This window comes from Danio rerio, chromosome 17, assembly GCF_052040795.2.
Source record: "Danio rerio strain M-AB ecotype USA chromosome 17, GRCz13ab, whole genome shotgun sequence".
Classification (NCBI taxonomy): domain Eukaryota; kingdom Metazoa; phylum Chordata; class Actinopteri; order Cypriniformes; family Danionidae; genus Danio; species Danio rerio.
The window spans coordinates 21,420,867-21,434,188 of NC_141037.1; the positions used below are offsets into that span (position 1 = coordinate 21,420,867).

At 36.8% G+C, this 13,322-nt stretch overlaps 1 protein-coding gene across 5 annotated transcripts; it reads left to right on the forward strand.

The window, feature by feature from the left end:
• Nucleotides 1-150: 150 nt before the first annotated feature.
• Nucleotides 151-12,633, forward strand: si:ch211-248a14.8. Of its 5 annotated transcripts, none has more exons than XR_015513312.1 (6): nucleotides 151-399; nucleotides 1,436-1,507; nucleotides 1,643-1,764; nucleotides 1,908-2,115; nucleotides 5,389-9,579; nucleotides 9,775-12,633. XR_015513312.1 is itself a non-coding variant. In XM_087290334.1 (6 exons), exons 3-6 carry the CDS (start codon nucleotides 1,733-1,735, stop codon nucleotides 10,567-10,569), a joined length of 927 nt encoding a protein of 308 aa, XP_087146460.1. In that variant the 5' UTR covers nucleotides 151-399; nucleotides 1,436-1,507; nucleotides 1,643-1,732; the 3' UTR covers nucleotides 10,570-12,633. The 5 variants fall into 5 exon arrangements, 4 of the variants coding, with proteins under 4 accessions (XP_087146460.1, XP_087146461.1, XP_087146458.1 ...); XM_087290334.1 differs by having other exon boundaries at nucleotides 5,389-5,686; nucleotides 10,181-12,633; XM_087290335.1 differs by having other exon boundaries at nucleotides 1,908-2,052; nucleotides 5,389-5,686; nucleotides 10,181-12,633.
• The last annotated feature ends 689 nt before the right edge of the window (nucleotides 12,634-13,322 follow it).

Here is a 13,322-nt window from a genome sequence, read left to right on the forward strand (position 1 = left end):
GTCAAAAAAAAGCTGAAAGTGCTAGGTTGTTTGTGGCAAGAGTAGCACTGCGTTGGTATTTATTTACCAGCCTTCCTGATGCGCGTGCATGCAGGGTGGTGACGTATTCAATCATTAATTAACTTCTCTCGTCCTCCGTCTTCTGCAGGTACATTCATTCACTATGCAGTCTGCTCAATAGACTCACTAAACAAAAGCTCGGCGACACTGAATCTAACGGCCCGAGTCAAGGGGAGGAAACATCTCATCCACGGAAGTTAGATAAACTTTCTATGTATTTTAAATTCTCACATAAAGTAGGTCAAAGTCCAGTCGTGCTGGTAACCCGTGCTCAGCTACTCGTGACAGACATTGAACTGCCTTATGTCCGTTAACGGAATCGCGTGATGACCAAGCAATGTGAGTTTATCTGAATTTACTTTTTTCGTTGCCTACTTAGTTTTTCATTAATGTTTTTTTTTTATTGAATTATATGATGATTTGGTAATACTACTGTTGAAGTCAGAATTATTAGACCCCGTTTGATTTTCCTTTCTTTTTAACATATTTACCAGGTGATGTTTAACAGAGCAAGGACATTTTCACAGTATGTCTGATAATATTTTTTTCTTCTGGAGAAAGTCTTATTTGTTTGATTTCAGCTAAAATAAAAGCAGTTTTTAATTTTTAGAAAAGATATTTTAAGGACAAAAATTATTAGCCCCTTTAAGCTATATTTTTATTCGATTAATTAATCTAGTTAAGCCTTTGAATGTCACTTTAAGCTGTATAGAAGTGTCTTGAAAAATATCTAGTCAAATATTATTTACTGTCATCATGGCAAAGATAAAATAAATTAGTTATTAGAAATAAAAGGCAGTTATTAGGAATAAGTTATTAAAACTCTTATGTTTAAAAAAATGTGCGGATAAAAACTTCTCTCCATTAAACAGAAATTGGAGGAAAAATAACGGGGGCTGATAATTCAGGGGGGCTAATAATTCTGACTTCAACTGTTTAAGTATCATATGATTTACATTATAATTAGTTTTAATTCACTTATGTTTTCTGGATGCACCAGAAGAACCTGTCATTTAGCTAATAATACAAAAGGATAACAATAAGGAGTTTATATTATAATTACAATACATGATTTTGGTTGACTAAACTATACACTATTATATTATTTTGAGCTTAATTATGTTTTATATAGTTTTGTATCATTTGATATTACATTCTGTGTCAAATATATACATTTGTTTACTGTATGTGAACCAAAATAACTTTTTATTTTAATTAGACAAATTTCTATTTTATCATTTATAATATTTAATATTTGTCAAATTGAATATTTCATAATATATACTTTTTTCCTACAAAAAACATGCTTGACTTTGGTTTAGGCTACTTTGTATTTTGCACTAAGTACAACTGAGTGATCTGTTAAATATTACAGGAGAAAACATGACATATGGCAGCGCTTTTTTTGTTAATGGCGGCTTGAAGATTACACCGAGCAATAATAATGGTCAGTAATTTTCATGGCACTCTACATATGCTGCTCTTTACTTATTTATAAATGTCTTTTATAATGAACACTTTTGTTCCTAAACCTTTAGTCTTTTTTCATTCTTATTTATCTGTGACTTGTATTTGTGTTCAGGTCATTTTACATTCATCCCCCAGCCCCTAATGTTGTAAAGGGGTTAAAAATCTAAAACCTCACTGGTCCACAGGTGTGTGGACCACCAGTATGGACCCCTGGCAAAATCTAGTGTCCAGATGGTGAGAAACATTACTAATAAGCACAAAACTCAGTTGAATTGTGATTGTAAGTTGTTTACATCTTGCAAATCTCAACCATTAATGCTTGTGCCATTATACTACTTTATTTAATAATCACTGTACAATCTGTGTGTGTTTTTTAGTACGGCATGGTGGCAGATGCACACGCCGCATGCTCTGAGAGCTTGTGTGTATGAAGTGTGTAAACCACTGGTGCCGCTCCTGCTGTGCATTACGGCCCTGGTGGCTGTGATTGTGTATGCGCTGGCCGATAATCTACACAGCTTTGTAAGCAGGATCTTCATTCCCCAGTATCACTATCCTTTTGCGGTGCCAATTGCATTCATACAGGTACTTTGCCCACACAGGTTCTCCGTTATCAGTTCATCTTAATCAGTTCTCTATCTGTTTTATGATCTTGAATATGTGCCGTAAGTATTGATGAGACAATATTTCTGGCTTTCTAGTCAAGAGTTTGGAGTCAGTGCAGAAAGCTGTGGCCAGTTTAAAATGAATAAAGATGGATTTTTTTTTTTTTAGACGAAGCTTAAATAAAACCCCAAAAAATTATTTTATTTAAACAGTTATTATTTAGTGTGCTAAATTATCTAGTGTTATTATCTATCAGCTGCTGTTTTACGTGATGAAAAAATGAAACTTTTACAATTACAAAAGTTAAAACGTGTATATTATTCCATACAATCCAACTTTTCTATCAGCCAAGTTGTTAGGTTTAATTCACAAATAAGATGTTGAGATGGATTAAGAGAGGAAAATGTCAAATAAACCACAATTATGTGAAAAACCTACACATTTGCATATCTAGCATGTCATTATCAGTATTAAGCATCTGGATGTTTGTAGCTTGAAGCAAGAGGATTCTCTGCTCCCAGGTGAATCATTAGGTGTGTTCATGTGATCATTGGACTAGAGCTATAAACTGGTGGAGTCCTTTTAGTGTTTGTGTATTTGCATGTTATGGCTGGCTGTATATTAAAAATGAACGCAGCCTTTGACAAGTAAGAAACTTAAAGGGAACATTTATACCTACGCGTGAGGTCAAAGTCTAAGACCACCGAGTGAAAATGTTTGGGTTTTCTTTTTCTTTTTTATTATGTAGTACTCTTTGTTTAAAAAAAAGAAACAGTACTTTTTTTCTCAAATTTGAGAATTTTAAATTTACATTAACATCAGGAAATTGTAGCATTTGGTTTTCTCTCTCTTTTGATTTAATGACCAAGATGTAATGTCTTGACATTTAATGACAAACATTTGATGACTTCATTTAAAAAATTGCATTCTGAACTGCTTCTGAAACAGATTCCTTTGAATAAATCTCTGTGATATTCATAATCTTTTGTACTATGAAAAATAGTATTTACATATTTATAGTATGTACTAGAAAATTGTATTTTTTGGCTTCTATCTGCAAAATTAAAAAAGACATCAGTAAAAAAAAAAAAAAAAATATATATATATATATATATATATATATATATATATATATATATGTGTGTGTGTGTGTGTGTATATATATATATATATATATATATATATATATATATATATGTGTGTGTGTGTGTGTGTGTGTGTATATATATATATATATATATATATATATATATATATATATATATATATATATATATATATATGTGTGTGTGTGTGTGTATGTGTGTGTGTGTGTGTGTATATATATATATATATATATATATATATATATATATATATATATATATATATATATATATATATATATATATATATATATATATATATATATATATATATATATTCATTCATTTCCCTTTATTAATCTAGAGTTGCCAAAGCAGAATAAACTGCCAACATATACAGCATATTTTTCTATGCAGAGGATGCCCCTTCAGCTGCAACCCATCATTGGGAAACATCATCATTCACCTTCATACAGTAAGGGCAATTTATCCCCGAACAATTTAGACAAATTACCTATACCACGTCTTTGGATTTGTGTGGGAAACCCATCCCAACATGGGGAGAACATGCAAACTCCACACAGAAATACCAACTGACCCAGCCGAGGCTCGAACCAGCAACCTTTCTGCAGTGAGGCGATCGTGCTACCCACTGCGCCACCGTGATGCCCAGTTTCAGACTCACATTTATTAAAATTAAATGCAATTAAAACATACCCACACCATTAAACCAGTCCCTAACCGTAACCATATGCCTTCTCTGCAGCAGCAAAACTGTTCTGCCATAAAACAAAAAGCTTGAGAAGTACATTGTCCTGAAAAAATAATCGTTCATGATCTAAATAAATAGAAAAAACTGGCTTTCCAGGTTCAAATTAGTTTTTGAATTTCTGTATTTATAGTGAAAATCATCCACTATCAAAATGTAATGACAAAAAGCCAAGACAACAAATACTTTTATGTTGCTTTGGCATATTTTAATAGTTAATCTGGTTAAAACAATTTTTAAAAAATGTATAAAAAAAAGTTTGACTTGACTTTGTCACTTTGATTGAAGTAAAAGGGACTAAGCCGAAAAGAAAATGAATGAATGGGCGTCATGGTGGCACAGTGGGTAGCACAATCGCCTCACAGCAAGAAGGTTGCTGGTTTGAGCTTCAGCTGGGTCAGTTGGCATTTCTATGTGGAGATTGCATGTTCTCCCCGTGTTCTCTCCGGTTTTCTCCACAAGTCCAAAGACATGCGCTATAGGTGAATTGGGTAAACTAAATTGTCCATAGTGTATAAGTGTGAATGAGAGTGTATGAATGTTTCCCAGTGATGGGTTGCAACTGGAAGGGCATCCGCTGTGTAAAAATTATGCTGGATAAGTTGGCCGAAATTCACTGTGGCGATCCCAGATTAACAAAGAGACTAAGCCGAAAATGAATGAATGAATGATTGATGTAAGTTGACATGACTAGAAAAGTTAATTTGATTCAACTAAATCATTTAAGGAGGGCAGCAAGGTGGCGCAGTGGGTAGTGCTCTCGCCTCACAGCAAGAAGGTTGCTGGTTTGAGCCTTAGTTGGGTCAGTTGGCATTTCTGTGTGGAGATTGCATATTCTCCCTGTGTTAGTGTGGGTTTCCTCTGGGTGGTCCGGTTTTCCTCACAAGTCCAAAGAAATGCGCTATAGAATTGGCTAAGCTAAGCTGTCAGTGGTGTATGTGTGTATGTCCTGGTCTTCCAGGTTGGGGGTTGAGCGTCATGACCTAGCTAGTAAAAAATAGATGTTACGTAACACTAACATGGTGGCGCTAAATATTGCTAATGGTGAATTTAGTAAGCTAAATTGTCTGCAGTGTATGTGTGTAAATGGAAGTATATGGGTGTTTCTCAATGAATGGTTGCAGCTGGAAGGGCATGCGTTGCGTAAAACATATGCTGAATAAGTGTTTAGTCATACATTTTAAAATGGCCACCGTAGTTTGATCAAGCAGCTGTTGTTTCTGTTTACAGTGACATGTTTATTAATATACTCTGAAATTGGGCTTGATTTCCCTAGGTATACACAATAAAAGTCCATAATGTATGACCCTGCAAGCATTTATGGTGCTGTTTATCAGGTTTAATCTCCAGCATGTTTTTAGTCTGGTGCACTGAACTTCCTTCTTCCTTCTTCTCTAGGTATTTCTAAATCTGCTGGCACTGCTAGCTTTGCACGGTGTGGGTCTGATCCACCTCAAGCCTTTCTCCCTGAGGCTGGCAGAGCGTTTGTTTGTGCCAGCGGTCTGCGGGAGCGTTCAGTGTGTTTTGGCTGTATGGGCTGAAGCCTGTACTCACTCTGGCCTGTTCCCGCTGATTGCCCGGTTCCTCCCGATGGTCAGCGTGAGCTTGGGTCACCTGTTTGCTCTGAGTATTCCAGGCTCCATCCCTGTGTCCTGCTTTCTCACTGTGCTCACTGTCTCCTCCGTCAGCGTCACAGGTATGATTGCTTCTGATATCTATGAAGAAGAATGGGCTCTTTAACTTTAAAGATTTTACATTTCTAATAGATTGTAATATAGCTGTTTGGCCTTGTAAACAGTCTGCAATATCACAAGTTCTTCACATAGGAGTTCCAACAAGAAAATGTATCTCCTACAGACATATTTAAAGTCCTGCTATTATAGCTATGTCATCAAATAACAAATTTGCATAATATTTGGCTTGTAATCAAATTTAGCTGACAATATAAGGCCAGGAATAGGATATCAATATGTGAAGGAAACTATGATTATATAGGCTACACACTGCAACTAAGGCTGTGTTTACACTAGTGTATTTTCATTTTAAAGCATCATTTTAGAATAAAAGGGCTCTTTGTCTCTATAACCTTTTTACCGCACTAAGAAAAAGATCTCCAGTTACACTTTTGTGTAAATGCATGAGACATGACCATTCACTCTCACTGGATAAGTATCTTGCCAGCATCCACACACTCTCAGAAATAAAGGTACCTGTCACTGGGGCGGTTCCTTTTTAAAAGGTAACATTTTTTTACATAACAGGTCTACATTTGTACATCAAAGGTACATATTATTACCGGAAAAGTAAAAATGTGTATTTTATAGTATCTTAAGGGTACAAAAGTGTACTCTAAAAGTACAAAATTGTACCTTTAAAGCAGGAGTGCCCAAATATGGCCCTATGTCCTGCAGATTTCAGCTCCAAACTGCCTGAACACACCTGCATATTGTTTCTAGAAAGCCTAGTTAGAGCTTAATTAGCTAGCTCAGGTGTGTCCAATTAGTGTTAGAACTAAAGCTGCAGTCACACTAGAGTTTGAGCTTAAATTCTGTAGTACGGCGCTGCGAAAAGGGGCAGGATTAAAAAAAAAGATGATGTTTTAAATTTTTATCCATGTTTTAAATTTCTATCCAGAGAGGTCATGTTTTGATCCTCGATTGGTCTCACAGAGTCAAGTGATGCGATTTCGCAGGTCAGAGTTCACCAAGCTTGAACTTTGCACTGCAGCAACCCGCGAAACTTGACGCATGACCCTGCTTTTCCGGTCTGACGCATTTGCGTGTGTATGAATGGAAGTCTATGGGAGGAAAACCCCAGTGTGACCACAGCTTAAACCAAGCTTGAATTTTGCAACGCAGCAAACCACGAAACTTGTCGCATGAGCTTGTGTTTCCAGTCTGACACATTCGCGTGCATATGAATGGAAGTCTATGGGGAGAAGAGTGCAGTGGGACCGCTGCTTAAGGCTGTGTCCGAAATCCTATATTTCCATACTATATAGTACGCTGAAGTTAAGTATGCGAGCAGACCCAGACAGCATATGAATGTAGGTTACTTTAGGCAGTTATGCGGCACTGGTGGTCTTCCTTCGGTCCAGACAAAATGAATGCGAGCCTGAAGTGGCCCACCTGTACAATGGCAAAGGGGGGCTAAAGATTTAAATTCATATATGGGCCATTTAAGGCAAAGATTTGGCACTTATGGCAAAATGTAATCTGAATGTAAGCCTAATGTGGCCCATGTGAAAAATTATAAATTAGGCCCAAATGATGGAGGACAAATGTGGGTCACAGTTGGCAAAAATGTGGCATAGTCATTAAAGGGTTATCTGGGTCTAAACCTAAAGTGGCTCACACGTGCAAATGTGGACCAGTTATTTTAAGACATATATGTGCCACTTGGCAAATATTTGGCACAGTAAGCTCTGGCTATTGCAGCTGTGAGCCTAATGTGGCCCAGTTATTTTAAAACATGTGGGCCACATAGACTAAAATCATCAGCATAGAGAAAAGTGTTTGCTTTAGTTTGTTCATTAAAGCAAACAAACCAAGTAAAAAAAAACAATAAAATTGAGGCACAACCTGTGATGAAATAATATAATTCACTGATGTTAATCAATGTTTAATCCATTATTAGAAGTAACGTAATAACATGCTTGCACGTGCCATAGAATTATGAAGATTTATAAGCTAAAAAAGTTCTATGGTTTAACTTCTGCTCACAGAGACATCAATAATCAGCATATAAACCTCAACAACAGTGACAATAAACAAAATGAACAAAACTCACAAACATCACAAAAAGAATATTAAAAGTGATAAAATCAACATCATCAACATAAACAGTAGAACCAAAAGCAAATAATGATAACTGGAGCATTAATAAGCTATATAATGTATTCATACTGCAATGCATGCTGGGAGTTTTGTACTTTGCTACAACCAGCAAGTGTAAGGTGAAGCCCAGATCTGGGCCAGAATAAAAGCAAATTGTGGCCCAGAATAGGGTCAGTTCTGGTTCATTTGTTTAAATTCTGGCTGATATGTGATATTGCTATGGCTTAATTATGGCCCAGATCTGGCAAACATGAGTGGACCGCCCAAGTGCCATCATTCTAAGCGATATGTGGGCCAGATGTGTCTCGTGTGGGCCGGATTTTAAGCCAAATGAATTTTGCTAGCTGTGGAGTAGTATGTCCAAATTCATAGAGTTTGAAAAATGCACATCACACTGATGCCCTGTGAAAGCATTCATGAATGGTAGTGAAGCAACCGATGAGCTTAGGTCACGTGATTATGACAAAAAAAGCAGACGTAATATGTCCGAGTTCCATTCGTACTCACATCCATACTGTATAGAACATACTTTTCATTGAGTCAGGGTCAAGTAGTAAATATAAATTCAAATGCAGTATCTACTGAGTAGTAGGCATATTCGGACGCAGCCTAAACTTTGCAGGACACCAGCCCTCTAGGACCGAGTTTAAGCTCCCCTGCTTTAAAGGAACATGCAAACTTTTTTTAAAAAAAAGGCACATTTTACAAATCTCCTACAGTTAAACAACTGACTTGAACCATTTTAAAAAATTTATTTTAGGTTTTATTACACAATGTAGACCCTAGAAGACTCTTCCAACTAAAAAAAAGCTAATGGTCAAATCAAATTCAATTCATTATGCAAAGCTAAGCTGAAAGTGACCCCACCAGAACAAGAGATTGGCTGAAGGTATTACCAAATGGTTTGAGTCAACCGTTTAACTCTAGAAGACTTAGTAAAATTAGCCCTCTTCAAAAAAGTTGGAGTGTTCCTTTAAGATAAAAATATGTACCTGTAAGGCAAGAAATGTATTAAAAAAGTACTGCCCCAATGACAGTGTACTATAATGGTCATATGAGAGGAACTTGACAACAAAATTAGAGCTTGAAATAAAATGCAACAGTAAAGAAGACCAATCAGAGAGTGATTGTGTACAGCACGACTCCATTTTCATAAGTGTGCATCATTTTAGAATAAAAGGGCTCTGTCTCTATAACCTTTTTACCGCACTAAGAAAAATGCATGATATATCTTATATCTTGCCAGCATCAATACACATTTCAGTCCACCTACACTGTCATGTAACACCAGCATTTCCAAAATATAACATGATCTTTAATGTTTTCATAAATGCTCCTTTTTAGTCGCTCAAAGATGCCAGGATAGTGTGGATTACAAGCATGACTGTAACAACCTCTATACTTTTAAAATGGAAATGTGCTAGTGTAAACAGCATCTAAAATTCAGTTGTCAGTTTATTTTCAGTCTTTTTCTTTGTTTCTTCAAAACATGAAGATAAGCACTGTTGCTAACTCTGTTGATGTAGCAATTTCTATAGAAGGTACATCCCAATGCAACATTGTATTACATATGTTTGTATTGTATTACAAATAGTCTCAAATACAGCAATTCCATTGGATGTTGAAGTCGTTGATGCAATCGCATGGTCAAACCAAAGAGCTTAGAATGACCAAGAGGCGACCCTCAATAGAATGTTTCATTGCATTAGCAGCGCAGAGCAACAGCCCTGGATTCTGCCATTTTGGAGTGAAAGTGATCGGCTGTCCATTGGATCTCATTACTGTCGCGATAACAAGCAGTTGCTTTCTTTTTTATTTATTTATTTAAAAAGCGCATTAAAGCTGAGATACAACCTGAAAGATGACAATACAACACTTATTATCACAATCATCAGCACTTTTAATAGTTTATTTTACAGACTTATAATATGCTGTTGTTCTATTGGAGTTTTCATTCCAAAATGAGCCCTCTAGTGGCTGTTTCCCAAATTACACTAGAGTGTCGCCTCTTGGTGATTCCATGCTCTTTAGTCAAACTGTGCATGTTGATGCAATAAAATTAAATTTTTGGCGGCCCTGATTACCTTTCATATAACTGCACTTCAAGAGACCTCTGTATACGATACGTGGTGGGGGGTTATATTTCTAAAGTGCGCTCTAGTAACCAGTAGAATAATCACAACATGACTGGCTGACCAATCAAAGGAGACAGCACTTTTTGTAAAACAAATTTTAAAGAAAGCGTGCTAAAAACAGATGCTGCAACAGTGTTTTTTGAGTAAGTATTGTTGAACACTACGGCTATTATGAACGCATAAATAAGCCCAATATTTCCCCTTGTTTCTCTTGTGCAGTGTGTAAAGGACTGTATGCGATGGAGCCGCTGGAGTTTGTGTATTCTCCGCTCAGCCTGATCCTCCACAGCATCTCTCTGGCCTGGTTAGCTAAAGTGGCCCAAACGGAGCGAAGCAACGCCTCAACCTTTGACCTCTACTACACTCTAACAGTGACCCGAACCCTCTTATTAGGGTTCCTATGTGTTCTGCACCCCGATGGCCCGAAGGCACTGAGTCAGGGCAACTGGCACAGTCTGCTGTTTTGGGGATACATGCTTGGGATGTTGCTGCTTGGCGCCGTGCAGCTTCTTTTTGTGGATGTAACGGCGCTGTATTTTTCTGCTCTCCCCGCAGCTGTTCTGCATGCGACCCGGGGCCTGGTTCTGCCCTTGTTCAGCCTGCTATAGGACAGACGGGTCAATCAGAATGTAGATCATTCTGAGGAAAAACATGCAGTAATTAACTTAACACCCAAGAACAGTATTAATTTAATTTATAAGCATGATAACTTCATGTAAAGATCATAATCATTAACAGATTCATTTATATGGTTATACACTGATGTGAAATTCATCTCTCCACTTGCACTGAAACTATGACACATTACATCCTACAAACAGTGTGTTTTATGAAGGAACTTGATTTAAAGTTCTAGAATTAAATGGTAAAGGTTAAAGACAGCGTTCCCAAGTATTTCACTATAATATTTTGCAGTAGAATTCCACATTATTGTCAGCTGGACGCTCAGAGAATTAAAGTATGACATTTCTATTTTGCATTAACAAAATCTAAAAACCCTTTTTAGGACCTTACTGGTTTTAAATTGTATCAGTTTCACAATTTGTGTTACAGCAATGCTAAAATGATAGTTGAATTTGTTTTTTCTGGGTTTAATTTAAAAAATAATAGAGCCTATGATTTGCATGATCTGGAAAGCGCAGCTGGAACTGCAGAATCCAGTCATGAAGTCTATCATGTGGAATGTTGTGGCAAATTTTGGATTAATCAAAAGCAGTGTTGTGCACCGAATCAAATCATTATGTGAATTAAATATATAAACAGAAAATAAAGTGATATAGGGACTTTACACTTACTGGCCACTTCATTAGGTACAACTGCTCGTTAACAAAACTTTTTAATCAGCCAATCACATGGCAGCAACTCAATGCATTTAGACATGTAGACACGCAAATGCCTTGTTGATGCCAGAGGTCAGTGGAGAATGGCCAGGCTGGTTTCAGCTGATTGAAAGACAACAGTAACGCAAATAACCACTCATTATAACCGAGACATGCAAAAGAGCATCTCTGAACACACAACACATCGAACCTTGAGACAGATGGGCTACAGCAGCAGAAAACCACATCTGTTGTCACTCCTGTCAGCTAAGAACAAGAAAACTGAGGCTACAATTCACACAGGCTCACCAAAATTGAACAATAGAAGATTGGAAAAATGTTGCCTGGTCTGATGAGTCCCAATTTCTGCTACGAAATTTAGATGGTAGGGGTCAGAATTTGGTGTCAACAACATGAAAACATGGATCCATCCTGCTTTGTATCAACGGTTCAGGCTGGTGGTGGTGTAATGGTGTGGGGGATATTTTTTTGACACACTTTGGGTCCAATCAAACCAATTGAGCATCGTGTCAACGCCACAGCCTACCTGAGTGTTGCTGACCCTGTCCATCCCTTTATGACCACAGTGTACCCATCTTCTCATGGCTACTTCAAGTAGGATAATGCACCATGTCATAAAGCGCGAATCATCTCAGACTGGTTTCTTGAACATGACAATGTGTTCACTGTACTCAAATGGCCTCCACAGTCACCAGACTCAATACAATAGAGCACTTTTGGGATGTGGTCAAACAGGAGATTCACATCATGGATGTGCAGCCGACAAATCTGCTGCAACTGCGTGATGCTATCAAGTCAATATGGCTCAAAACCTCTGAGGAATATTTCTAGTACCTTGTTGAATCTATTCCAAGAAGGATTGAGGCAGTTCTGAAGGCAGAAGGGGGTTCAACCCAGTACTAGTAAGGTGTACCTAATAAAGTGGCCAGTGAGTGTATATTGCAGTACTGTGAATGGTGAAAGGTGCTGACTTGACACAAAAAGAATTTAAAATAAGCTTTATATTTAATGCAAAATCTATATTTTTGTTTTATATTTTGATGGTGAAATATGATCTAAGCATGTTCTTGACATGTTTGTGAGCTTCACCGAGAGTATACTACAGTGACACTCGTCTTGCGATAAACTTATACAAGAGCCATTTTTTCCAATAAAACGTGTGCTCTGTAGAAACCACATCAATAATTTAACACTTTTACAAAAAGGATGTTATTTTAATAGAAAACCTATGACTTCTCTTTTTATTTAGCTCTCAATGTATGATACAAACTACAGTATTATTGTTAAAGTTTTGAGCAAATAAAACACTGATGAGGTTTTCTTGTGACCAAACGACTGTTTCTGTTGTCTTTTTTGTATGAGTGTAATGTTTTGCTATTCCTAGTACTTTCTCTGTGTTTGTATTGATACCAGTGATACCAGGACAAAGTCTGTCCCAGCGAGAAGCAAGAGGTTAAAAAAGTTCAGCACCAGATCCATGTGGCTTTGCTTATTATCAGGCACGATTGATTTATCTGCAAAGGCTTGGTTAATGTTACACAAGCGTGCAATTTGTTTAGTTTATCAGCAATGTCAGAATAGATAAGCATGGTGAAACATTCCTCTTCCTTTACTCAGACAAGATAGCCATATAGCAGATCATTTTTGTTGCAGTGCATAATAATTGATCTGATTCATTTCAAATCAACACCTTTTTTCCATTACGCTGCAAGATGACTGGTGTGAATTATGAGAGTAACCTCTGTTAAACTGCAACCAAAAACATTTGGTACAATGAGGTTTCATTAGAGCTCATCCATTCAATTATATAAAGGAAACTTTGTAGAATTAAAGAGATCGTTCACTTTGAATTTTATTTTCCTTTTTAATTATTTCCCAAATGTTTAACAGAGGTTTTAAGGTTAAAATTATTAGCCCCTTTTGGCTTTTTTTTTTCAACTTGCCTCATTACCCTAACCTGCCTAGTTAAGACAACTAGGTTTATTAACCCAGTTAAGCCTTTATAAACGTCACTTTAAGCT